Source organism: Opisthocomus hoazin, chromosome 20, assembly GCF_030867145.1.
Source record: "Opisthocomus hoazin isolate bOpiHoa1 chromosome 20, bOpiHoa1.hap1, whole genome shotgun sequence".
NCBI classification, from domain to species: Eukaryota; Metazoa; Chordata; class Aves; order Opisthocomiformes; family Opisthocomidae; genus Opisthocomus; species Opisthocomus hoazin.
In genome coordinates this window covers 12,202,463-12,225,496 of record NC_134433.1, presented here as the reverse complement: position 1 = coordinate 12,225,496, position 23,034 = coordinate 12,202,463, and the positions used below count along the sequence as shown (strand labels likewise).

The window sequence follows — 23,034 nt, the reverse complement described above, 5'->3', positions numbered from 1 at the left end:
GCAGCGCTCGGCGGCGGGCCGCGGTTTACTCGCTCCTTCACGGTACACGCAGCTTTGCAGCACCCAGAGCCGGGCGCGGGTTAGGAAACCCCCGCTCCCCGCGGCAGGCTCCCAGCCCCGCCTCAGCGGCCGGGGGAAGGAGCTGGCTCCGGCGTTCGCAACGCGGGGAGGGGGACGGCCAGGCCTGGTCTCACCTCCCGCTGCCCCCGGGCAGGGGGCGGCCAGGCGGGGCCCCCCCGCCCCGCCCGGCCTCCCTCCGCCGGGCGCCGCCGCTTCCTGTTCCGGCGGGGCGGGGCGCGGCGGGGCGGGGCGGGGCGGCGGCGCGGCTCGCTGATTGCAGGGCGGGCGCTGCCAGTCCGCTGCTTCCCCCGCGCCAGCCGCGTCCCAGCGCCGGAGCCGCACGGCCCAGCAGCGAGCGCCCAGCCCGGCCCGGCCCGGCCCGGCCCCGCCAGCCGCCCCCCATGGAGGAGCAGCCCCACCACCACCATCACCACCATTACTACTACTACAGCCACCACCACCACCACCCGCAGAGCGCCTACCTGCCGCCGCCCGACGGCCGAGCCCAGGCCAAGCCGCCGCTCCGGCATGAGCACAAGCACGGCGGCCCGCAGCACCCGGAGGCGCCCAGGCGGAGAGCAGGTCGGAGCGGGCGGCGGGACGGGGCCCGTGACCTTCGCGGGGCGGCGGCGGGGCCCTCCTCCTCCTCCTCCTCCTCCGCCTCCTCCCCCGGCCCGGCTGGAAGCTTCTCCGCCGCGCTGGGGCCGCTTCCTGTCCGCCATGTTGGGGCCGGCGCGGCTGCGGGATTCGCGGGGCCCGGCCGGCACCGCCGCGCGCCCGCCGGGCACGTGGGGCCGGGCCGCGCCGCGCCGAGGGGAGCTGCCCTGGGCCGGGCGGGGGGCGGCGGGCGGGGGGCGAGGCGCTGGGTAGCGATTGACGGGCGTGAAAATCAATGAGTCAGAGCAGGCGGAGGGGCCCGGCGCGGCCCCGCCGGCGGGAACGGGGAGGCGGCGCGGCCCAGCCCGGCGGCCTTGGTTCGGCTCCTCCGCGGCCGCCTCCCGGAGCCGGGGGGTGCCGGGGTGGCCCGGAGAGGGGCCGTGGCGGGCTGCCGGCGCGCTGGCCGGGCGGGAGGCCGCGCCGCAGAGGCGGTGGCCGGGCAGGGCTGGCTGTGGCGGGGGGGGGGGTGCCCGGCCAGAGGCCTCTGCCAGAATCCCCGCGTGGGGCCTGTGCGGGCTCAGAGCGAGCGCGTGATTGCGGGAGCAGCCAGAAGGCCCTCTACACTGCTATCTTTTTATTTATTTATATATATTTTTTTCCCCCTTGAAACGTTGATTTACGTAACGGGGCGGGAGGGGGGCAGGGAGCTGCCCCGGGGCGGCGCGGGGCGGGGGGGGGGCAGGGCCGGGCGCACCCCGGGGGCGGCGCTGAGCCCCGAGCAGCACGGGGGACTTCGCTGTCTGCGGCAGCCCGGGGCTGCGCACCCGCTCCGGCTCCGGAACCAGCTCTCAGGTTGCCAGATACGCTTCCCCCGTTCGTTTGGGCCTGGGGGGGTTTCCCCCCCCTAAATTTCGGTTGCTGCACCTTGGTGTGCGGGCCAGAGCCAGCTGTGCCAAGTGTTGATGTGGAGAAAACTCAGGCAGCTGAGTTGTGAATACTTGAAAATTGGAACTGGAAACTGCTGACACACTGACTTACCGAAATGGATGTTGTTCTTCATTTTATTCTTTCGCTCCGCATCTGCAGTGGTCTTATGACCGCTCTGACTGCTTTGTTTTACTAACAAGCGGTGTCAGAGGCCTGGAGTCATACAGGGTCAGCTACAACACGGTACTCTTGAGCAGGCTTCCTCTGCGCCTTGTTCTGAAATTCTGAATTTTCAGTCCTTGCCTCAGCTGAGAACCTCACCCTGTCTGTTTTCTCTGGGGTGAAGCATTTGTGGTTTGTATTCGTAACAGCTGATTTGGAAGTTAGAGTGGAAGTTGTGGCAGTTAAAGATACTTGCGTGCAATAAAGTCCTTTTTGATCACTCTCTGCAAACCCGGTTGTGGAATTTCTGTAAAGATTCCTACAAGGATTCTTGTGTTCCCAGCTTGCACAGAACTTGAGCGGTTACATCTGCCAGACATCTGACGCTCCAGGATGTGAGGATAACAATGATTTTTAGTCTAGCAGTTTAATTCAACAACATCGGCAACAACAACAACATTCTTTTTCAAGCTGGAGTTTTGCCGGCTCTTGTTCTTGGGGGACTTCACACCACTGTGGCTGCAGATGAAGCCTTAGGTGGGTCAGTTGTTGTGGGAGATGCACGGCTTTCCACCCTTGGAAGGAGGACGGAGGAGGAGCGAGGACAGTGCTCTTCCCCGAGGAGCTGGTGCCGTAGGAGGGGAGTCCCTCTGCTCAGTCCGCAGCTTCGGTGTGCTGAGCCGGGGACAGGGTGCTCTGCCCATCTCTGTGGGGCTTCAGGGCTTCTCTTGGGGCATTGTAGCCCGGTCCTCGAAAGCAATAGGTCTTTGGCCAGAGATACTTTAAAAAAAAAAAAAAAACCAACTGAGAAAGGTGCGGTGGCTCAGTCTGGACTGTCGTGGGCTTCCAGCGTCACTTGAATTGCATGCTCAGGGTTCACCTCAGAGCCGTCAGGCTGAGAAACGAGCTTGGGAAGCGAAGACGAAAGCTGAGCATGCAGCAGCAGCTCGTGGCGTGGTGAGTTGGAGCCCTCGGTATGTGCGGTGCTGCCCAGGCCTCAAGCTCCTGCTGCGTCTCCAGGGGCACTTCTGAGCGGGCAGGAGACCAGGTACTGGTAGTGGTGGGAGGGTGCTTGCACGGATGCATTTATTCCCAGTTTTATCACCTTTTCAATGCAAAAGAGCATGTGTAGGGAGGTGTTGGTTGCTATCTTGGAGTGAAATGAGGAGATGCAACTTCTGACCGGACTTGCACGTGGCCTTTTTGAAAGCTGCTCCCCCCCCCCCCCGATTTACTAGAGGGTGGGAGGAGGGTGGGAAGGAGGGCTGCTGGCGTTGCCAGCCTGGGAGCTGATGGACATGGCAGGAGTAGGCACTTTCTCACAGCATGGATTCGGAACCTCAACAAATCTTGCAGCAAAGGCAATGGATCCCTCTGTATCGAAGCATCCTGGGAATTAATTTTTCTTGTGTGTGACCTGGAAATAGTAGCTGATGAAAGAGCTCGAGCTCTGCAGCTTGCCAGTGATTTTTAGTACAGTATATTTTCCATAAATAGTATCTGTATATTCTTTTGCTTTGTTTTGTTGTCTATACGTCACCCTGTTGTGTGCGAGAGTCAGTGGCTGCTGGTACTTTCTGCTTAACCCTTCTTGCCGTGGTTTCCAGCAAATAAGCACAGGCTTTTGTACATCAGAGGCTAGATGTTTTCCTATTTTAAAATGTTTGCTTGAGGAAACTGGATATGTTTGGGGCTGATTACAGCTTTCTGCAATCAGAAGTTGAACGTTTCACATTCTAATTCTTGCCTTTTGTTGTTTTTGGCTTTCTTCTAGGCTACGGAGAGCTAAATGGTAACGCAGGAGAAAGGGAAGTGTCATTAAAGGGCCTGTGCTCTGATGAAACCACCACCCCGGGATCCAGGGTACCCAATGGCAGCCAGCAGCTCGTAGACACCAATGCGACCCCAAAGCAGACTGTGAAGGCCAATGCTTTGGGGAAAGCTGGAATCAAAACCAAGAACTTCGTTCAGAAAAATAGCATGGACAAAAAGAATGAGAAGTCCTACGAAAATAAACTTAGAGAAAGCCAGTCTTCGGACAAGCCAGAGGGAGTGTCTATTCCAAACGGTGTGGTAACCAATAATTCTAGCTATATCACGAATGGCTACGTAGGCAAAGGGGCCGATAACGATGGTAGCGGCTCCGAGAGTGGATATACTACGCCTAAAAAACGGAAAGGCAGGCGCAACAGTGCCAAGGGTTGTGAGAACTTAAATCTAGTACAGGACAAAATCATGCAACAGGAGGTCAGTGCACCAACCTTAAAACAGGAACTTGAGAGTTTCAAGCCTGATTATAGTGAACAAAAGGGGAACCGAATTGAAAATGCTAAGCCTGTTTGGAAATACGAAGCTGGGGCTAGTGGAGCAGGCCGGGGAAAGCCTGGGCTTGGGGACGTACAGAGAAAAAATTCTGATGCCAAACCTGGGATTAGCAGCAAGAAGTTTGATGACCGGCCCAAAGGGAAGCACGCATCGTCGGCTACATCTAAAGAGGACTCATGGACCTTATTTAAACCACCCCCAGTTTTTCCGGTGGACAACAGCAGTGCTAAAATCGTTCCCAAAATAAGTTATGCAAGTAAAGTTAAAGAAAACCTCAACAAAGCAGCTCAAACCCCATCCACGTCATCTTCGTCGTCTTCGTCATCTGCTGGGGAAACTCAGGCCCAAACATCAAGTCGACTGTCCCAGGTCCCCATGTCTGCGATGAAATCTGTTACTTCTGCTAGCTTCTCGAACGGGCCGATTCTGGCAGGGACTGATGGAAGCGTCTATTCTCCAGGGACCCAGCCACTGCTCTCAACTGCTGCTAGTACCGTACCATCAACCTCCTCCGAGTCAGTACCACAGGACATGAGTACAACTTCGACAGCTCTCGAACAAAAGAAATCTAGCCTTTTTATCTACCCTTCAAATATGCAAACTGTGCTTCTGGGTACAGCGCAGGTCGATTTCCCATCGCAGACGAATCAGCAGAACCTGGGAGATATCTTCCAGAATCAGTGGGGCTTGTCCTTCATAAACGAGCCCAGCGCCGGACCCGAAACTGTTGTGGGGAAATCTGTGGATGATCAGTTAATGGAAGTGACATTTCAAGGGGTTTCACAGTGCGCTGAAATCATTCCCTCAGGAACTGAACAACCTGTGTTTCCTAAGGCTTATGAGCTGGATAAACGGACTAGCCCTCAAATTCTTAGTGCTATCCTTAAGCCTGGGACTGCTGTTGAGGGTGGTGTCTTAGCTTTGGAGTCGCATCACACAGGTGACCTACAAAAGTCAGACACCGGTAGCCAAGGTGCTTTAGTGTTTCTTTCAAAAGACTATGAAGTAGAGAATCCTCTGGCCTCTCCCACGAACAATTTGCTAGCCTCCGCCAAAGAACAGAGGTACCAGAGAGGCCTAGAAAGGAAAGATAGCTGGGGTTCTTTTGACCTGAGGGCTGCTATTATATATCACACTAAAGGTAATAGCTTAACTTGCTGCCTAACGGCATTCTCTTTTCTATTTTTTTTTTTCACGTGCGATATTCTAAGATGATATATTGCTTACAGCAATTCTGATGGTTTTAAAAATGAGCTTTTTGCTTGTGTATCTCTAATGGGAATAATGATTTGGGAAAGTTATTCAAGTGGTTATTTAATTCCTGTTAAGAGGTATTGTTTCCATGTTCCTGTGGACAAGCGTAAGTGATGTCGATAGGGTTGATGCCGAGCTAGTGTGTTTTACATGTTAATTCCTGAGGAACAGCAGGTCCTCCTAAGCTTCCTGGCACTGGAAGGAGTTAACTGTGTAGGTTCCCTTGCTCTGTTCCAGCTTTACCAGGTGATACTCTGTCATGGAAAAGGCTTCATAGTCTCTGTTCGCACCTCTACCACCAAAGTGTTGCAGCTTCTCCCCTGGGCAGAGCAGGCCGTGAAATCGTGGCTTGGAAGGAAGAAGAAACTATTCCTACAGCTTTTCGTGGTGTGATTTTTTTTCACTTTTTCTAAGCGAACCCCCCAACACACACACTCTTTTCCCCTGGCCTTCTTGAGTATTGTGGCAACAGCAGGACAAATCTTTGCTAATCAACTCTTCTGTAAGCTGCAGATGGAATTCTCTTTTTGTCTTTGTAGGCCGTATCTTTCAGATGATTTTATTGCTTTCATGGGATCCTTTGTAGTCCAGCTCCCTTTTTTTTTTTTTTCCTGGGGTTTTTTTTGAGACTAAAATGTCTCAAACACGGTACAGACTCTTTAAACTGGGAATGAGGAGAGGGAAGCCTGTGGATTGCCTTGCTTGCTGCTTGAGCCTCAACCCCAGAAGCTCTCAGGTCGTGTGGCAGTTCTCAGTTTCTGCTCGTGGCTTGGTGTTAGCGGGAGCCCGGCTGCTCGTTCCATTTTGGCACGGCATTTCTTACCTAGTCCTGACCAGCACAGGGGCAGTTCCTTTTTTATTCGCCCCCACTACAGCCCCTTCCCTCCCATACCTGAAGGGGAAAGGTGATCATCCATTTTTTGTTTCCTGTTCCACATGCATACATTGATAACATCTTGCTCCTCTCTGCAGAGGGGTTGGTATTTGGATGGCAAATCTGGTGTATTTTGACCGACTGGGAGGTTTTTAAATTACCTGTTTGCAAACTCTTTGTATAGCACGCAAACGTAGATGCCTTCCTTTAGTAATAGTAAGCCTGGTCATTTAAAAATAATAACTCCAAATATTTTTCCAGATTATCACGCTCTCAAGATGTTAACATTGTAAGCTCTAGTACTCTTGAGAACAGTATTCATCCGTTGATTTTTATCTGGGTCTGCATCCTCCACCCTCTGCTTAGTCTGTCCAGTATTAAAGCAAGCTTTCCGTTCTCGTTTCTTGTGTCTGCCTGCAGCCTAAATCCCAGTTTCTCATCAGAAAATGGGGGTACCAGAAAGTATAGCATGGAGTAGAAGGAAGGTCCTAGGCAATGCTGCTCTGAACAACTTGCAATTTTTTCTAACACCCAGGTCTGTCTCTTTGCTTTTGTCAGCCTGAACTTTCTTGTAGAAAAGGAACTTTGTACCTGCAGCAAGACGTGTCAGCTCTCCCCTTCTCACCAGCTGTGTGAAAGACGGACCCCAGTAAAACAATAGTGACACAGGAAAAATGAAGAACGCTCCCTTCAGTGTCCTCTTAAGGAGGTGTTAACTTCAAAGTCTGGCTGCTTTTAGTTCTTCTAAACACAGGAGTTAATTACATTCGATGGCAAGAATGGACACCTAAAGCACTCTTTAAAATACTGTTTTCTGCTCTTTCCTCACCTCCGTGTGTGATGGTGGAGCATCCAGAGCAAGCACCCTTGTGATGCCCTGGGGAGATGGGTGCCTGCCCCACCACTCCTCTGTGCCCATTTATTTTTCAAGCTGTGTCTATGCCAACTTCAAGGTGTTATTTAGGGCTGAAAGATGATGGATGTTTCTCATCAGTGTTGTCATTAATGCAGTGATAGGGGTGCTCCAAACAGCTTGAGCTTTTCTTTCTCCTACTTAGTCTTCAGGTGCTGTTGCTGGCTTACAAAGCAGGAAGAGTCCAGATCTTGGTAGTCTGCTGTGGTGGTGCTGGGTGTTGCATTTCTCTGTATTTTTGAGTCTGTCGGGGTGAGTTGGGTTAAGGGGTTTGGGGATGAATGGTGCCTTCCTCTGCCCTGTGCAGGTGGAAGATGCTGTCCCCTCTTCATGGCCGTGACCCTGCAGCCAGAGCCCTGCGGCTGAGCTCCTGTGGCACAGCAAACTGCAGCATGGCCAGAAAACAGATGTTTATCTTGGGCTGTTTTCCTGAGGTCCTACTCCTAGCCAACCAGTTCCTCTGCAATAGGAAAGGAATTATTTCACTCACTTATTTTTCACAAGGTGCCTTCCCCTCTTCCCCGCTTGGGAGAGCATGGGGGTTTGCCTGGGCCAGTGTTAGGGCGTCCTGGGCAGCTGGATCCTCAGATTGTTTGGTTTTGATTTCGAGAGGAGGGTGAACTTCTCCCTTTTCAGATTGATCTGTTTGCTTTTGAGCAAAGTCTCGGTAGTTTGATCTTCAGATCTGCCCTGCCTCCGGGGTTATGGACACAAAGAGAAGCGATTGCGGGGCAAGGCCGGGATGAGTGTGGAGCACTGGTGAGGTCCTGGTGCGTTCCCTACCCTGAACTCCTCCATGTGGGGTCATTCAGTGCCAGCTACCCATGGGGCAAGGACGAAGCTCAGCGTGGGAGGGGCTGTAGCATGGGCGGTTGCAGTGCTTTGACCTGTCTGTGGCAAGCCCGCACCCTGCTTTGCGCTGTTTGTGTCTGTAGCTGTGATCAGGTTATGTGGATCCTCATCTCGGACGGTAAGCAGGCTACAGGAGAGCCTCCAGCTTACTCGGTAGCTTTGTTCCAGCAAACCAAGCTTCCCTGTGTACGGTTTGCCCAGCGACTGCAAGGGACGTTACAGATTGTCGTCGCTTCCCGGGCGGAGCGAGCGCGTGCAGTAATCCCGTGTGAACCACCGCAGCCCCCTGTGCCTGGCAAGGCTGTGCTGGGGCGCGAGGCTGGGCGCCCGCAGAGCAGAGCGAGGTGCTGGCCGAGGAAGCGCCGCTCATCTGCCTGTGCCCAGATTGCTTTTTGCCCAGAAGTCAGGGTGCTGGGAACGTGCTGGTAAGGCTGAAGATGTGCTCTTCTGTTCCTGGATGCTTTTTGTGCTGGTTTCCTCTGTGCGCCCGCTCCATGCCTTGCTTTTTTTCTTTCAAAGGGCAGAAAGACTTCCATGATCATCTGATCTGCTTGGCTCTAAAACACGATCCTTCAACGTGGCTGCCTTCATTGACAGGCTGTGCTGCTCTGTTTGTGACGGTGCCTTGAAATACTTGCAGGTGACATAACTGCTTGAGCAAGGTCGATCTGAATTAATGGAGCACTGGTGGGCCTGCTGGTGATGTGGTTGGAGACAGTGGTGGTAGCGTAGTGTGGGAGACTGGAAGCACCAGGAAGGAGCGATGCTCTGGCTGAGGGATGTTGTCCCTCTCTAGGTTAGAACTGAACCTCTGCCTCAGTGTGGCATTGCCAGAATCTTTGGAAGTAAAACTGGGCCTCTCAGGTTTTTGGTTTTTTTTTTTGTCCTTGAAAAGAGGAGCCTGGGCATATCTCAGCCTTACTTTTATTGAAATCAGTATCTTCTTACTGCCTTAGTTCTACTTTGAAAGACAGCTGGATTAAATGTTTCATATCAGAATAGTTGTCAACGCTTTGCAGATTTGCTTCGTGTTTGGGCAGTTGCAGTCTTCCAGGCTGGGCTGCCTGTCCCTAACACCGGACTCCATGTGGCAGGCCTTCTGACGGGAGGCTCAGTGGTGTGCTTGTCCTTAGCTAACAAGCAAAGAATGGAGGTCTCCAGTTCAGCTGCACAGCAGCAAAGACCACCTAGGTGGAGGAGAGGATACTGCGGTGTTTTCTGTCTTGCCCCTAAGTTTCTGCCTGTGCTTTGTTCCTTCTCGACATCTCAGTTGCGCAGGCATCTCTGTTCGCATGAAGAAGCAGAAGAGCAGCATGGAAAATAGAGCAAGGCAGCGTGGGCCAGCCAGGAGTGGCGTTCGCCGGAATGGTGAACTGGGTCAGAAGAAATAGCAGAGCTGTGAATTCAGCAATTTTCATCCTTCACATCAGGAGAGGAGGGGGGGAAAAAAAAAGAAGCCTTGGTTTCCCATCCCCCTTGGTGGGAGGGGGGTTAGATCTCAGTCTGTTGTTTATGGTCTTGTGAGTCAAAAGCTAATTTAATTCTCCTTCAAGTCTCTGCTTTTTCCAGTTGTCAAGATGAGTACAGTGTATTCAGTACAGCGAGGAGTCTCCACAGCACCGAATTTTCAGTCTTTGCTTTGTTTCTGCAGCAATCCTCTGACTTAATAGTTGTGTCCTGCAGACAGAAAGAGTAAAATCGGAGGAGGATGGTCCCTCTTGGGTGTTTTTTTTTTTTTAGTGCTTCATTTTAGGGGCAATTGTCAGTTTACATGTTAGACTTGTAAGAACAAGGAACTAGTTAGCATGGGATTGTGCAGACACTTCTATTTGCAGGGGCAGCCTCTCTAGCGAGTAAAACGTGTGTAAAAGTGCCTGTCTTCACAAGTTATCACAGAAGGACTTCTTTACTTCTTTCCCCTCCAAGGTTATGTAGCAGTCCTGCTATAAAGTTTATTGACCTGGGAGGAATCTCGCCACAATTCACCAGTGTGCCTTAGTCTGTTCCCAACATCAAAGCCTGCCGCCACGGACCCTTTGTGTCGGTGACAGTCCCCAGAAAAAGTGGTTCCTCGTGGAGCTCCTTAGGTGGATGTGGCTGGGGCTGTCTGCCCCAGGCAGTCCCTCAGCAAACCATGAGCCAGAGGGCTGTGGAGAGGCCGGCTAATTGTAAAAAAACCTGGAAAACGTGAGGTTGGAAGGGGCATGGGAGGTGACCTAAATGTGCCCCTGGCTCAGCAGAGGGCTGGCTTTGATGCTGGATTGTGCAAGAGTTCGTCGGTGGCATTTGTTCCAGCTGTGTTGGAGTCCGCAGAGGAAGAAGCGTGCTATTTTCCCAGCCACGTGTCCTGTTTTGGGAATGCTGGTCCCTGTCTGTTCGTCGGGTCTTGACCTTCTGCTTTGGAAAGCGGCAGTACTAGGTTTTGGGTCGGTATCTCAGACCCACAGTGAGGACACCCCTCTTCCCATGCAGGGGTGAGTGATGGTGAGAGTTCTTGCTCAAACTTACCCTGGAAGTTTTATCCAGGAAAAAAAGACTCAACAAAAGAGCTCATTGAGTCCAAGGCAGAAGATTTGGGACCTCTTACATGACCAGCTCTTGGGGGCTGCCTCTTCCTTCACCCTGCATCGCTGTGCTTGCTGTCTTGGCTAGCTGGGGCCCAGGGCTCTGCTGAGCTGCTGCTCTGCCAGGTCAGTCGCTGAGGTCTGTCTGACTGCTGTTCCTTGTCACAGCGTCTCGGGATCGTCGTACGTGACCACAGCTTGTAACCAATCCAGAACCAGGAGGAAGACTCACTCTTGGGTATTACTGAGTACAGCAGAATAAATCATAAAATTCCATCTTCAAACTGAAGGAAAACCCTTTTTTCCTACTTTAGTGTTGCAGTTAGCCCAAGTCTGTTTTGTTTTTCTCTCTCTGTGAAGCTGTTTCAGTTGGTAAATGTGCTTAACTTGCGCTGTCCCATATCCGTGTGCTGCTGGCCAGGTGGAGGGGAGGACCTGGTGCTCGCTTTGCTGGTGGCAGACGGTGTTCGGCACCAGTCAGCAGCGCAGCCAGCTTGCTGGTGCTGTTTGGGTTTGTACACTTGTCAGGCTGGGTATCCGCCAGCCAGTGCCTCCAGGTGTTTGGGATTCACAGGACCTTTTACACCACCTTCTCACCTCCCTCTTTTTCTGAAGAAGGAAGATTGTTTAAAGTTTGAAATGGTTGGGGGGGGTTGTGGGGTTTTTGTTTTGGTGTTTTTTTACAGAATTTTGAAGACTTAAAACTTTTTTGTAATTTTTTGATAGTATCTCTCTGTCTTATTACCAAGCACATATTAATGTGAGCAGTTCACATGCTTGTGGTGGCTGGTGACGCTGGGACCAAATGAAAGCACAAAAGAAAGTGTGGTCTTTTGCGTGGAGGTACGGTAGCGGGCAGCACTTCAGCCTCTGCCTTCCATTTGATGCTCCAACGTTGCTCCGATGCGGAGTAACCAACAACCTGAGAGCAGTTTTCTGTCCCCTGCCTCTGGGGAAAGCTGTTAAAAGAAGTGATGTTCTTTAGCCGTTAGGAAATGATGCGTCTAACTTCACTGAATGGAAAACTGGCTCTGCTGGAGGTAATTTCAGTAGCTGGTTCATTTTACTGCTGGGGCATCTGCATCTGGCAGGCGAGGGAGGTAGTCCCTTGCTAGGCTGCTTGTATCCCAGGGGGGTTAGAGGCTGGCTGCTATTCCCAAAGCACTTAGGGTTCAAAAGTGCAAAGTATTGCTGTTATTATCGTGACACAAAAATAACAGACCTCATAAAATTTGTTGGGGCCTTCCTTACAAAAGGCGTAATTGTGCGGAGAGGGCTGGCAATATTTATTTGCGTGCAGTTTCCTGCCCTGGGGAGCTGGAGGTTGTGGGCGCCAAAGGACAGGTGAAGGGTTGGAGAAGGTACGCAAACGTGCAAGCGATTGATCGAGGTGATGCTCGGCACACGTTGTGCTGAGGCCGTGAGTTTTGTAGGTTGTTTCTTCTTCCTCTCCCATGCCGGTTAGTTTGCTTATTGCCTTGTTTTGTGCCTTACTGTGCATACCGTGTAGCTCAAGAGTCCGTTGCCATTCTCCCTTCCTAGCCCCTGCCAAGGTCCTGACGCCCTCCTTTCCGGCAGAAGGGAGGCTTGAAAGATTGCTCTTGCAGGTCGTGTTAATACTCAGTGCTCCTTTTCTGTAATGTTGTCTCTTAAACTTGGGCGCAGGGTACAGTCAGTGCCTTTACAAATTTTCTAGCTCACAAAATTCCAGCTTGATAGTGGCTAAATGTAGTTATTTTGAATAGGTCTCTAAAGATGTGACTTGGTTTGGGGGATATTTTAAAGGGAAGAGCCTTCTGTTTCTGAAAGTGACTGGAAGGAGCATTCAGCTTTGCTGTTGTTTCTTGGGTAAACACAAGCATGTGCTCTTTCAGCCAGAATTGGGGAGGATTTGTTTGTCTTCGCCCAGTTTGCCTCTACAACACGCTTGTGGGCTGAAGAGCTGTGAGCCAAGTGGGCAGCCGGGTGTCTGGAGCATCGCACCTTGCTGTCGGGTGCTGGGCTGGCAGCAGCGGCGCAGGGACGGCAGCAGCGCGAGCTCTGGGGGGGAGCCTCAGCAGATGCGCACTGTGAACCGTGAGAAACTCGCTTTGTCCGGCAGTTCTGGTTTCACACACGCCAAGCATCAGCTTGTAAAAATCGTCTCTCCAGGCTACTTGTTGAGGCTGCAATGTGTGAAGCAGCGTTGGAGTCGGAGTAGTAAAGCCTGGAGCTGGATTGCGGTTTGTAGGAGCAGAGAGTGGCGATGACATTTCCGATGCTCTGTCTGGCCCTCTGACCCTTAAGACCGTGTTGTAGCCATCTCTTTGCCTTTTATTGCTGGATCATTCGTGTCATTCGGGCAGTCCCGTGGGCTGGGTTGTGGCCGCGCTGTTGGGCTGGATGAGGTGGGCTTTGTGTGAAAGCCTCGGCACAGCAGCAGCGGTGTTGTGCCACACGCCGGAATTAAAGTGTGTTTGGAGTTGTCTCTGATGGCAGCAGCGATCTGCATAATAACAATGGTCTTCTCATTTTGCCTCCACAGAAATGGAATCGGTTTGGAATTTGCAGAAGCAAGGTAAGGATATTGGAAAGAATAAATAAGCCAAACTGTTGTGTCCTGCTCTGTCTGTTGGGATGGGGGCGAGAGTGGGTTGTCTTGGTGTCCGGAGATGCCCGAATCTAGTTCTTCAGTGCCTGCTGTTTGTAGTCTGGGTTTTGAATCACTAAGTCAGGCCAGTAAGCTGTAACATGATGGTGGAGTGTTCAGAGAGAAGCAAGAGTCTCTAAAAGAGCAATAAAAACCGTGTCAAATTAGGAGTAATGAGTCTTCCCTGTGTGTATGCAATACTTGTTTTCTATTTCTGGTGCTGGGTATCACACCCAAGAACGGATTTTGATTTCTCGTGTGTCCCCTCCGTTCGCCTGCAGAGACGTGGGGTGTTAGCGCGTGGGCAGAGTGGGGACGCGGGTGCCGTGCCTGGGGGTGGCATGGGGCGCAGGCACGAGCCAGCCGCGCGTCCCAAGGAAGAGTTTGCGACTGGCTCGGCGCCTCGCGGATCGCTTGCGAACATCTGCAGCCGCGGGTCCTGAAGGCAGCGTGTCGAAAACTTAGGATTTTGCTTTCTTTCCAGATCCCAAAAGGATAATCACTTACGATGAAGCCATGGATCGCCCAGATCAATGAAGGTAGCAAGACGAGACTGCCTATTCTAACCTTTCTGCAGCCTTTGTGCTGTTCGTGGGGGACAAAAGGCTTTTATGCTCCTTCTAAATCTTCAGTGCAGCAGAAGAACCATAACTAGAATCACAGGATAATATATACAAATATATATATAGTTATTTAAAAATGGCAACTGAAAGTAATTAGACTCTTAAGGAATCTGAAAATTTATTTCAACGAGACTACACACGTGATTATTTAATCTCCGGTACTGAATAGATTTTTTTCTGTTTTTTTGTTTTGTTTTTGTTTAAAGAGTGAATGCAAGTGATTAACGAATACAGACTCAATTTACAAGCCCGGTTCTAAAGTTCCTGCTGTTGTCTACGTGGGCAACAGCAACTCACTGGAGAGGCATTTCCACTTGACAAGGTTTCTGTTTCTCGTTCTGTGACTGTAGTGACACACTAATCACAGGGAAATCAGGATGATTCACCATCCTTCATCTCCCCTTTCCCTTCCACCTCCCCTATTTGGTTTTTTTTTCTGTTTTGTTTTCCACTGAATGCTGGAGAAATGCCTTGAAGTTTGCAGAGGTTTGTTTTTCTTTCCAGAGAATTGTAATCCGCATGTTTTGCCAGGAGTAAAGCAGCCAATCCTATGCTGGGGATATTGTCTTAAAGCATCGTTCTTCTGGGGGAAAGATGGTCATACTGCAGTTCTAGGATGCATGGGGAAGTCTCACAGTTGACCTGGCTCCAGTTACACATTGGACTAATGCAACTGAAGAGTTCTTTCATTTTAAAAGACAACATGTGAAAATAAGCAACCTGTTTAGGCATTTAATATGGGGGGGAAAAAAAAACCAACAAAAAAACCTGTTCCCACAGTCTAATGCCGTTGTATTGCTGGGAGCAAAAAAAAAAAAGTATCTTCTGCTTTCAACTGTAGGTGCTTCATACTTGCTCTGTCTGTCTCCTAACACTAAATGTGCCGGATTTTTTTCCCATTTCCATTGGAAAATGAAGAGAAATTGAGTTCTGCTAACTTTCATCCTTCTTGAATTATTTTTTTTCCTCTTTAAAAAAAAAAATCAAAAGAAAAAAAAAAGGAAAAACAGGAAAAAAGACAAAAAAAAAAAAAAGAAAAATGGGAATTTGAATCCTTTTCAATTTGTCCATAGAACGCCAATGGCTAGGCTTCCCACACCTGCCTGTTGGAAATGCTCTTTTATATTTTAATGCAGTCTGTGTATTTCTGGGCTCTGCTTCTAATTATCTCTTAATAAAAGTATATTTTATTACAAAAATGGAGGACTTGGGAATGAAAATAATAATCTAAAAATATATTAAAAAAAAAATCCCAAGGAAAGGAAAGCTTCCTAGCAGTGGTAGACAAGGCTGAGCAGACTGCAGGCTCCGGCTGTGTAACCCGCTCTGTCCCATTGCAGCTTGCGTAGCGCGTCCAAATCATCTTGGGGTTGGGTAGGTTTTCTGGGTTTTTTTTTTTTTTTTTTGAAGGTGGAAAGTTCACGTGGTCCAGTGCAAGAGCAAGCAGTGAATGAAGCAAAAATGGGGGTTTTTTGACCCGGCCAAGCCCCACACGTCCCCAGTGCTCGTCGTGGGTGTCTGTGGCTGAGTACGGGCTGATGCGTGTCTGGGCATCAAGGTCCGCAGCCGTTGGTGTCTCCTAAAATTAGACTGGACCCAATGGGGCATTACAGGAAGCAGATAAGCCCAAAACCTTTACCTACCCCTTGTGCTTAGATTTATCCACTTCTTTTTTTGTTAACTAGGAGTATGTAGCATGCAGTTTTTTTAATTGTTTTTATTCTTTTAATAAGGTTGTTCCTGAATGAGACGCTTAGGTTCATGGTGGGACAATGAAACTTCATTCTGTACCTTTTGTATGATTGCTAGCTTTCTGCCACGCTTAGTTTGAAAAGTTTGACTATGGATTGCCTACTCCATTTTATGTATAAAATACTATATAGTATAATACTGTAGTGTAATACTATATAGTAATGGTGTATTGTATCAGTCCAGGTTCAGAAATGTGTGGTTGGCCAGTCGCGAATAGTTCTGTTTCACCTATAAACTGTACCACCTTTACAGGTGTGTGTAACTTTCAGATGTATCACATGTTTACAGATGTGCCCGACATTCTAGTCCTCCGACGTTCCCATTTTGAATTCTGTCGAGTCTCCCAACTGCTTGCCAAAAGTCGGAATCGCCGGCTCCGCTGCGGAAGAGCTGGGGCGTTCCTGAGCTTTAAAGTGTTAAACAAACTGGATGGTGGGACTGGGAAGATTAAGGTGAAAGAAATGTTCTTTTTTGTTGTTTTTAATCATTATTTTCAAAAAGTTGACGGCTAATAGCAAAGTTTCCAGTTTGTTTTACTGGCTTTAAGGCTCTGCTGTGTATTTATTTGCCTTGTGTAGTCACTTGTCGCCTTAAGGGCTGGGTTCCATTAAAAAAAAAAAAAAAAAGGAGAGAAAAAAAAAAAAAAAGACAAAAACAAGCCCTGTTTTGCTTCCCTGGGGTCTGCGCTGTCGTGGTACCCTGCCCCCAGCCCCGCTGTCGGGGAGGGGGCCGGGCGGAAGCTGGACAGCACTAACCCGTGCTGACCCTGACCTGGTGTGTTTAGAAGGGCCCGAGCCTTGCTGAATGTTTGGGGACGCTCGCCTTGCCCTGGGCTGGTCTGTCTCCTAACTAGCGAAAGAAATGCTGGAAGGAACGCATTTGGAGGGAGGGGTTGGGTTGGTTTTTCCCCTGGCGTTCATCCCTGCTGCTTTTCGTCGCTGCGCGTGGCCCCTTGCCCTTGGTACCCCTCCAGAACCCCCTCTGCAGCTTCTCTGCTGTGCTTCTAACCGCCCTCACTGCAGATGTCTGTCTGTCTGTCTGTCTCCACGAGCTCCACGGCGTGCGCTCGGCCCTAAGCATTTAGGAAATCCTCTCCCTGAGCTCCTGTCACTCCGGCTCGCCGGTGCGGGCGGTATTTCTGGGATAGGCTGTTGCCTAGAGCCAGGCAGGACCGTGGAAGAAACTCCCTTGTGCTGTCGTGTAACTCGCCCGTCGCTACCTGCAGTCCTCCCAAAGTCCTCACACAATTCTTTACTGAGCACTTATTAAAAATATCTTAAGATTTAATCCGTTTTCTGATTATTTTTGTGTAAACCTATAAAAAAAAAAAAGAAATTGAGCTGTGACTAATTTAGCACATTGAAACAATGCTGAGGTGTTACTGAGAAGTCTCATGTTCTGTTTTTGTTTGACTCGGAGTATTAGTACTGTAGCATAAACCAAATAGAGCCTGGGAAGGGGTGCAGCCGCCCTCTCTCTGGCCTGCGCCCAGGGGTGTCCGCGCTGCGGGGGCGAGGAGCAGGCACTGCAGGGGTGAGCATCCCACTGGCATGAGGAGAGCGAGTGTGTATTTATTTGTGCCATTGGTCTCATTACACTGAGTAAAGTCAGTTCTAAAACAAAACCCCTTAAATACGTGTAATGTCGGAAAGTGGCACGAAGGGCGAGATCCTGACCTATTTTTTTATTAGCTATGAAGATACTAATTCAGGTTAAGGCTTCTCTCGTGTTTCTGTTCCCATTGTGGGTCCGATGGGTCCCTTCCCTCCGGTGCTCTGGTTCCCTTGCCAGGCTGTCTGTTTATGGAGTACAGACTCCTGCGTGGGCAGGGGCTGTCTCCTGTCGCCTTGGGTCCTTCCCCACCGCTCCTCCTCTGTGGTGAGTCCTTCCCCACCGCTCCTCCTCTGTGGCAGGTCCTGCCCGCTGCCTCTTGCACAGGGTCCCATCTAACCAGGATGGAGTGCATGCCGCTGGCTGGATCCTACGCGGGATCTGCTCTCTCTTGGGTGGATCAGGGAGGGCTTCGTCCGCTCCGAGGGGTGATTGAAAAGCTGCTCCGTGCTCCCGTCCCCGGTGACGGGATTTGGGGACCTCCAGCCTCTCTGCTCCCTCCCGCTCCACCCGTCTGGTGGATTGGCAACGCGATGGCTTTTGAGGCTTGGTTGAAGTTCGGTTTTGGTTTGAACCCACCTCGGTCATCCGTGAACCTGTTTTCACTGTTAGAAATCTCTCCTCTCTTTGACGAGGTGGGTAGCTCCAGGGCACGGTTTCTGTTGCTACCCCGCTTCAAACCATCACCCTTTCTGAGCTGTAAGTCCCACTGTTTGCCTTTCGTAGCTGCTGTGAACTGCTTTGAAATGTGGGGAGGGGAAAAAAGCCCCAATTCTCATGAGGTCGCGAGCATGGCAGCTGTGCGGCAGCTAGGCGCGGGCCACTGGGTGAGCTGGCCAGCTAAGGAAAATCGCTTCCTGCTAGGAAAAAAAAGAAGAGAGATGGCGGTTGTCCTCTCAGTTGCTGGTGTAATTAGTGCTGTTCACCTTCAGGAGAGCGTTGGCGTGGCACGATACCGTCCTTGCCAGAAGCGGCCGGTGGGTGACCTTGGGGGCACTGGGGAGCGATGGCATGCGCAGGCGCGTTGCAGACCCGCTGGTGGTGGTCCCGTGCGTTCGGATTTTGCTCTCAATTCAGCATTTTCAGTAAATCGCTGTGGCGTCCGAAGCTTTCAGGAGTCTCATCCCTAGAAGATCTTTCTGTACGTGTGTCCGTAGAGATTTGTTTTCCTTACAGAGGCTGTTTACAAGGGAGATGGTCGGGGTCAGGAGGGGAGAGAACAAGTTTACACCCCATTTAAAGCTGCTACAGATTTTCACACCAGTGCGTAAGGCGGGAGGAGGGCTAGCGCGGTGCAGTAGCCGAAGAAGCCAGACTAATTCTAGCTTTGGCTACCGCGAGAGCATTTTTTTCCACGTGAAAAGCCCTAGCGCAAGCAGTTGAGGAGCAGGAAGCTGGGCTGGCACGAAGGAGCGGAAGATCTGGGTCTGCGCCACCTTCCCGAGAGCTTTAGGCGCTTGCACAGTAACCGCGTGTTCCAGCGCGGGGTAAGGCTGGCCTCCTTGGGCCCCGCTCGAGGTCCTCGGGAGCGGCATCGCTCCGCGGCGCGACGCCGAAGCAGCCGGCGGCTGGGGGGGTACTGGGGAGCTCCACGCTGGCCTGGAGCTCGGGGCACGGAGCCTTGACGCGCGCTGCTGCGGGGCCGGGCTGCGGCTGCCCTGGGACAGGAGCCCCGGGCCCGCTGCGCCTTCCCGCGGAGGGTCTGAGCTGTATTAATCTTGACTGTTAATCAGAAAGCTTCGTATAACGCATCCAGAGCTCTAAAGCCATTTTGTGAGATAGCAGTATCCCTTTTCTACAGCCTTATTAATCAGTAGAGTATCTTTAAAAAGAAGAAGAAAAAAAAAAGTTCGTTTCTTTCTGTGGTATGAAACTTGTGTACTGCGAACATATGAACGTTTAGCTAAAACACAACTTACAGTTTTCTTAAAAAAACAAACAAAAAAACCAACAAAAAAACCTGTCTGCTTTCCATACGGTCTTTCCTCAGGTGCTACATAAGGGTTCCAAAAATGGATACTGCTTTAGGAGTTTCTGCTTTATTCTTAAAATACATATTTTTTTGCTTAGGTGTTGTAAAGATATTTTAACAAGAATGTTTTTTTATTGTAAATAAGATTGTGTCGTTAATTTTTGGTTTATCTCCTTTTTGTCTATATTGAATAGTCTAATTTTCAGTTTATCCTTTTGAGAAGGACCCTCTTACGACCTTCCTCGAAGACATTTCATGACGTGTTGCTGCATTTAAGAATGAATCTACAACTGTTCATTGTCTTGGATTAACGCTGCTGCTGCTAGAAGTAACCCTGAAAATCGAGAATGCGTGATGCACTTTTTTTTTTTACATGACCACAGAGTTCCTCTGCGGGTCGTCGAGCCCTCCTGTAGCACGGCCACTGACTGCGGGGAGCTTCGGAGCTGGGGAGCCGGGGCGGGGGAGAGGGGCGTGCGGCATTTTGGTGCTGACTTATGGGAATTCCTATGCAAACGTGAGCGAAGGAGAGCCCTGAACTTGGGAGAACACTGTGCATTTGGGTTTTTTTTTTCTTTCCCTCTTTCCTTTTCTCAAGCTGCTATTGGGAGGGTGGTGCAAATCCCCGAGGTTTTCCACTTCTCCTTCCTCGATGGCTGGCGGGGCAGGAAAGGTGCCTGAGTAACTTGTAAGGTAGAAAAATCTCAGTCAACTGTTGTCTTGTCTCCGGTTGGAACGTTTTTGTTTTGTGTGTGACTCTATGGAAGGAAATTGCTCATCTCTGCAAGAAGATCTTCTTAATGCTCGATCCCAATGTGAAGTTAACCAGCAGTGTGAACAGTAGCTTGGCCTCCTCCCTGCCCGAGCCCCCGGCGCTGGGGGGTCGCAGGCTCCTCTCCCGCTGCCTGTGGGTGCCAGCAGCGGTTGGTGCCCGCAGCCAGATGTTTTCCCAGCAAAAAGCTAGTCCGGGCCATCTTCTCTAGCCAAAACCTGACGGCTGAGGCGTGAAAGCCCCCGGCCTGGGGAGCCGTGAGGGAGGTCTCGCTGCGTCAAGGTCCTGCTGCGGGGCACGGCCAGCTCCGGAGCCTCTCGTCGGGTCATGGACCACCGCGGGGGAAGAGTGCGTGGAGGAGGAGCTCGCTGGAGGGGCAAAGGGGAAAGTACTTGGCTATTCGTAGAAGATCCTTTAGGAAAATAAAGTACCTCTGTGAAGCGAGGGAAGAGCAAGGAAGGTCTAAAGTCGTGTAGGAAAAATGCTTGGGGATTACAACTGCCCAGAAAGTAGTCTAGGAATACCACAGGCCGGACCTCTGCCTGTTCCATTAGTTTACTCTGCATTGATTTTTTATTTTTCGCCAGCGTTTGCTCTTTGACACGCGCGCGTGTGTGTGTACACCTGACTCAATGTGCCTTGCGTGTGTGCTTAGTCCTGCCACAGCCGAGGGCTCGTCGCAAGGAGGCCAGGACGCGAGCCGGCGCGGTGGCTGTCTCGCAGCTCGGGGACGATGGCGTGCGGGGTGGCATCTTTCCTGTCCGAACACGAGCCGTTGGCTCTGACTTTGGCGGGGAGTAGGGGGCAGAGAAAGAGAAGCTGCTTTGCGGTTCTTCTGCAGACAAGAATAAGCGTTGCCACGCTTTGCCTGCAAGGCGACAGTGAATGAGGATCTGCAGCCGGCTACGCTCTGGAGTCGGGGCTCTCTGCGGCGCCGGGGACCCCACTGCCCGGGGGATTTATTCCCTCCCAGACTGTGGTTCTTGTTACTGTGGGGTGTTTTTCATTTTTTTCGTAAAGGAGAAGTAAACACGCCTTGCTTACAGTTAGCGGCATGGAGACGCTTAGGTTTGCCGCCAGCGACTCGGAATACGAAGCTGTGCGATTCCTGGTTCTTCATCCCTCTCCCGGCTCGCTTGCCCCCGTCTGTGATTTCTGCCCGAGTCTCCCTGTACTCCTGCCACTCTCAGTGTGAAAGCTTGCTTGTGTTATGTTTTAGAAATGCATTTTGCACACTCGGGTTTCGCTGAAGCTCCGTGAAAAGGTTAGTTTGAAGCAGATGAATAAAGCTATGCACATGTTTGGAAAGTTTAATTGGTGTCTCATTACCAGAAGTGACTTATCTGCCCTCCTCTGCATTCCTGCGCTGTCATTGCCCGCGTTCTCTTCCCCGTCTCGGAGGGTGCGATGTGAGGTGGCAGTTCTTTGCTGACAGCTGTAGCAGAAAACTGGCGCTTCTTGATGTTTTTAGTAGCCTCTCTCTCTCCTTCGCTTTCTCTGTCTCTCTCTGTATAGCTATATAAATATATATATTATTTTTTTATTTTAAAGAGCCTACTTTAGCGATTGAATTGGAGGGAGCGAGGTGTGCTGGCTTGCGTTTCAGATGCGCTTTGCGCTGTCGGATGAACGAGTGCCCTTCTTTCCTCTGGTCGGGAGTGCGGCCCCACGCGGAGCAGCGTCGGGGGGGTGGCGATGGGTCTGCTGCGCTGCAGGCTGGCGGCGTGGGCAGACCTGAGGCTTCTGGTGACAGAGTGACCCGAAGAGAAACGCTACCGGTGTGTGTTCCCGCCGTGAGGCGGGAGGGCCGGGCTCCGTCGCCGTCTCCGCTGCGGGGGCCGTAGTTCGCGGCCCGCTGGAGCGGAGAGCGGGCGTTATTGTGGGTTGGTTTGCACGCGTTGGGTGCGTTGGGTTGCTGGGGCCACCTTTGGAAACTTGTCACTTTGCCCAGAGCCTTTGTGCGGGAGAGTCGGGGTGTTGTGACAGGAGAAGGACCCTGACAGCTTTCTCCTCGTGTTCCCTTCGCCATGGCAGAACTTTGTACTAACTTGACAGCTTTTTTTTCCTACAAAACAGGGCTGCTTTTCTATCTACCATCACACGTGTACTTACACACCTTCAGCGGCTTGCGAGCCTCCGAAGGTCCTCAACTTGTTTACTGGGGGGACGGATGCCCCTCTCTCCCCGTCCCCTGAATATTTCAGTGTTAAGGGCGGTGCGAAACCCAACCACGCGCTGCAATGCGAGCTGGGGCCGGAGCCGTTCTCCCCTCCTGCCCCCCCCATCAATAAGTTCTCATTTCGTCCGGTCTCCTGGTTTGTATTAAAATCGCCGCAAGGGGTTGTGCTCTGCCTGCCCGGGAGCTGAATTACCTCTGACCCGCGGAGAGGGGCAGCCGCTCTTTGTTGTCGATGTCGTGGCGTGCGACCACACGGATGGGTAAAGGTAGTCGTTGTTTTCTTCTCCCCTCCCCGGTATTTCCGATTAGGTTAACGCACTCGGTGTGCCCAGCTGGAGAAGCGTAGGCGTTTTCCCGGTCGTGAGAGGGTGGCTAGAGGATTTGTGTAATACCTGCTGTAGCTGTGTCTGGCGCGGCCCCGTGCGCTGGTGTGGGTGACGTCACGGGCTGTAAGGATAGGTAACGTCCGTGAGCTGTAATGGCATGATGTATCTTTACCAATGATGTCATACTTCACACTAAATGTTTAAAAAAAAAAAAAAAGAAGTTACCTGAAATTTTGTTTATTCTGCACCAACAAGTCTTCAAACTTTATCCAAATTTTATTATTTTATCAGGAAAAAAAGAAATTTGTGTAGATCGAATACGTTAAGACAGACGATAAGTGATGTAAATTGTTGAATAAAAATTTTAAAGTTTGCGGGTGTCAGCGTGACTTTCTTTTTTTGCGCTCGCAGGGAGCATCCTTTGGCCCAGGGGATGCCACGTGGCTGATGACTTTCGGTCCCCCAGGCCTGGCAGCGCTGGCCACGAAGCCCCCCAGCAGCGCGGCACCCGTGGCTGCGTGCACGGTGCTGGCGAGGCGGGCAGCATGGTGTCCTCCGCCCTGGCTGGGGAAGGGAAGGGCAGGGAGCCAGGGAAGCCACGCGCTGCAGAGCCGCAGCGCCCAGGGATTTGGCTGCTGTGCT

At 51.3% G+C, this 23,034-nt stretch overlaps 1 protein-coding gene across 2 annotated transcripts; it reads left to right on the top strand.

The window, feature by feature from the left end:
* Positions 1-382: 382 nt before the first annotated feature.
* NUFIP2 (nuclear FMR1 interacting protein 2) lies at positions 383-22,741 on the top strand. Of its 2 annotated transcripts, XM_075440369.1 has the most exons (5): positions 383-642; positions 3,521-5,212; positions 13,053-13,085; positions 13,642-13,696; positions 14,285-22,741. In XM_075440369.1, exons 1-4 carry the CDS (start codon positions 462-464, stop codon positions 13,692-13,694), a joined length of 1,959 nt encoding a protein of 652 aa, XP_075296484.1. In that variant the 5' UTR covers positions 383-461; the 3' UTR covers positions 13,695-13,696; positions 14,285-22,741. The 2 variants fall into 2 exon arrangements, with proteins under 2 accessions (XP_075296484.1, XP_075296483.1); XM_075440368.1 differs by having other exon boundaries at positions 13,642-22,741.
* The last annotated feature ends 293 nt before the right edge of the window (positions 22,742-23,034 follow it).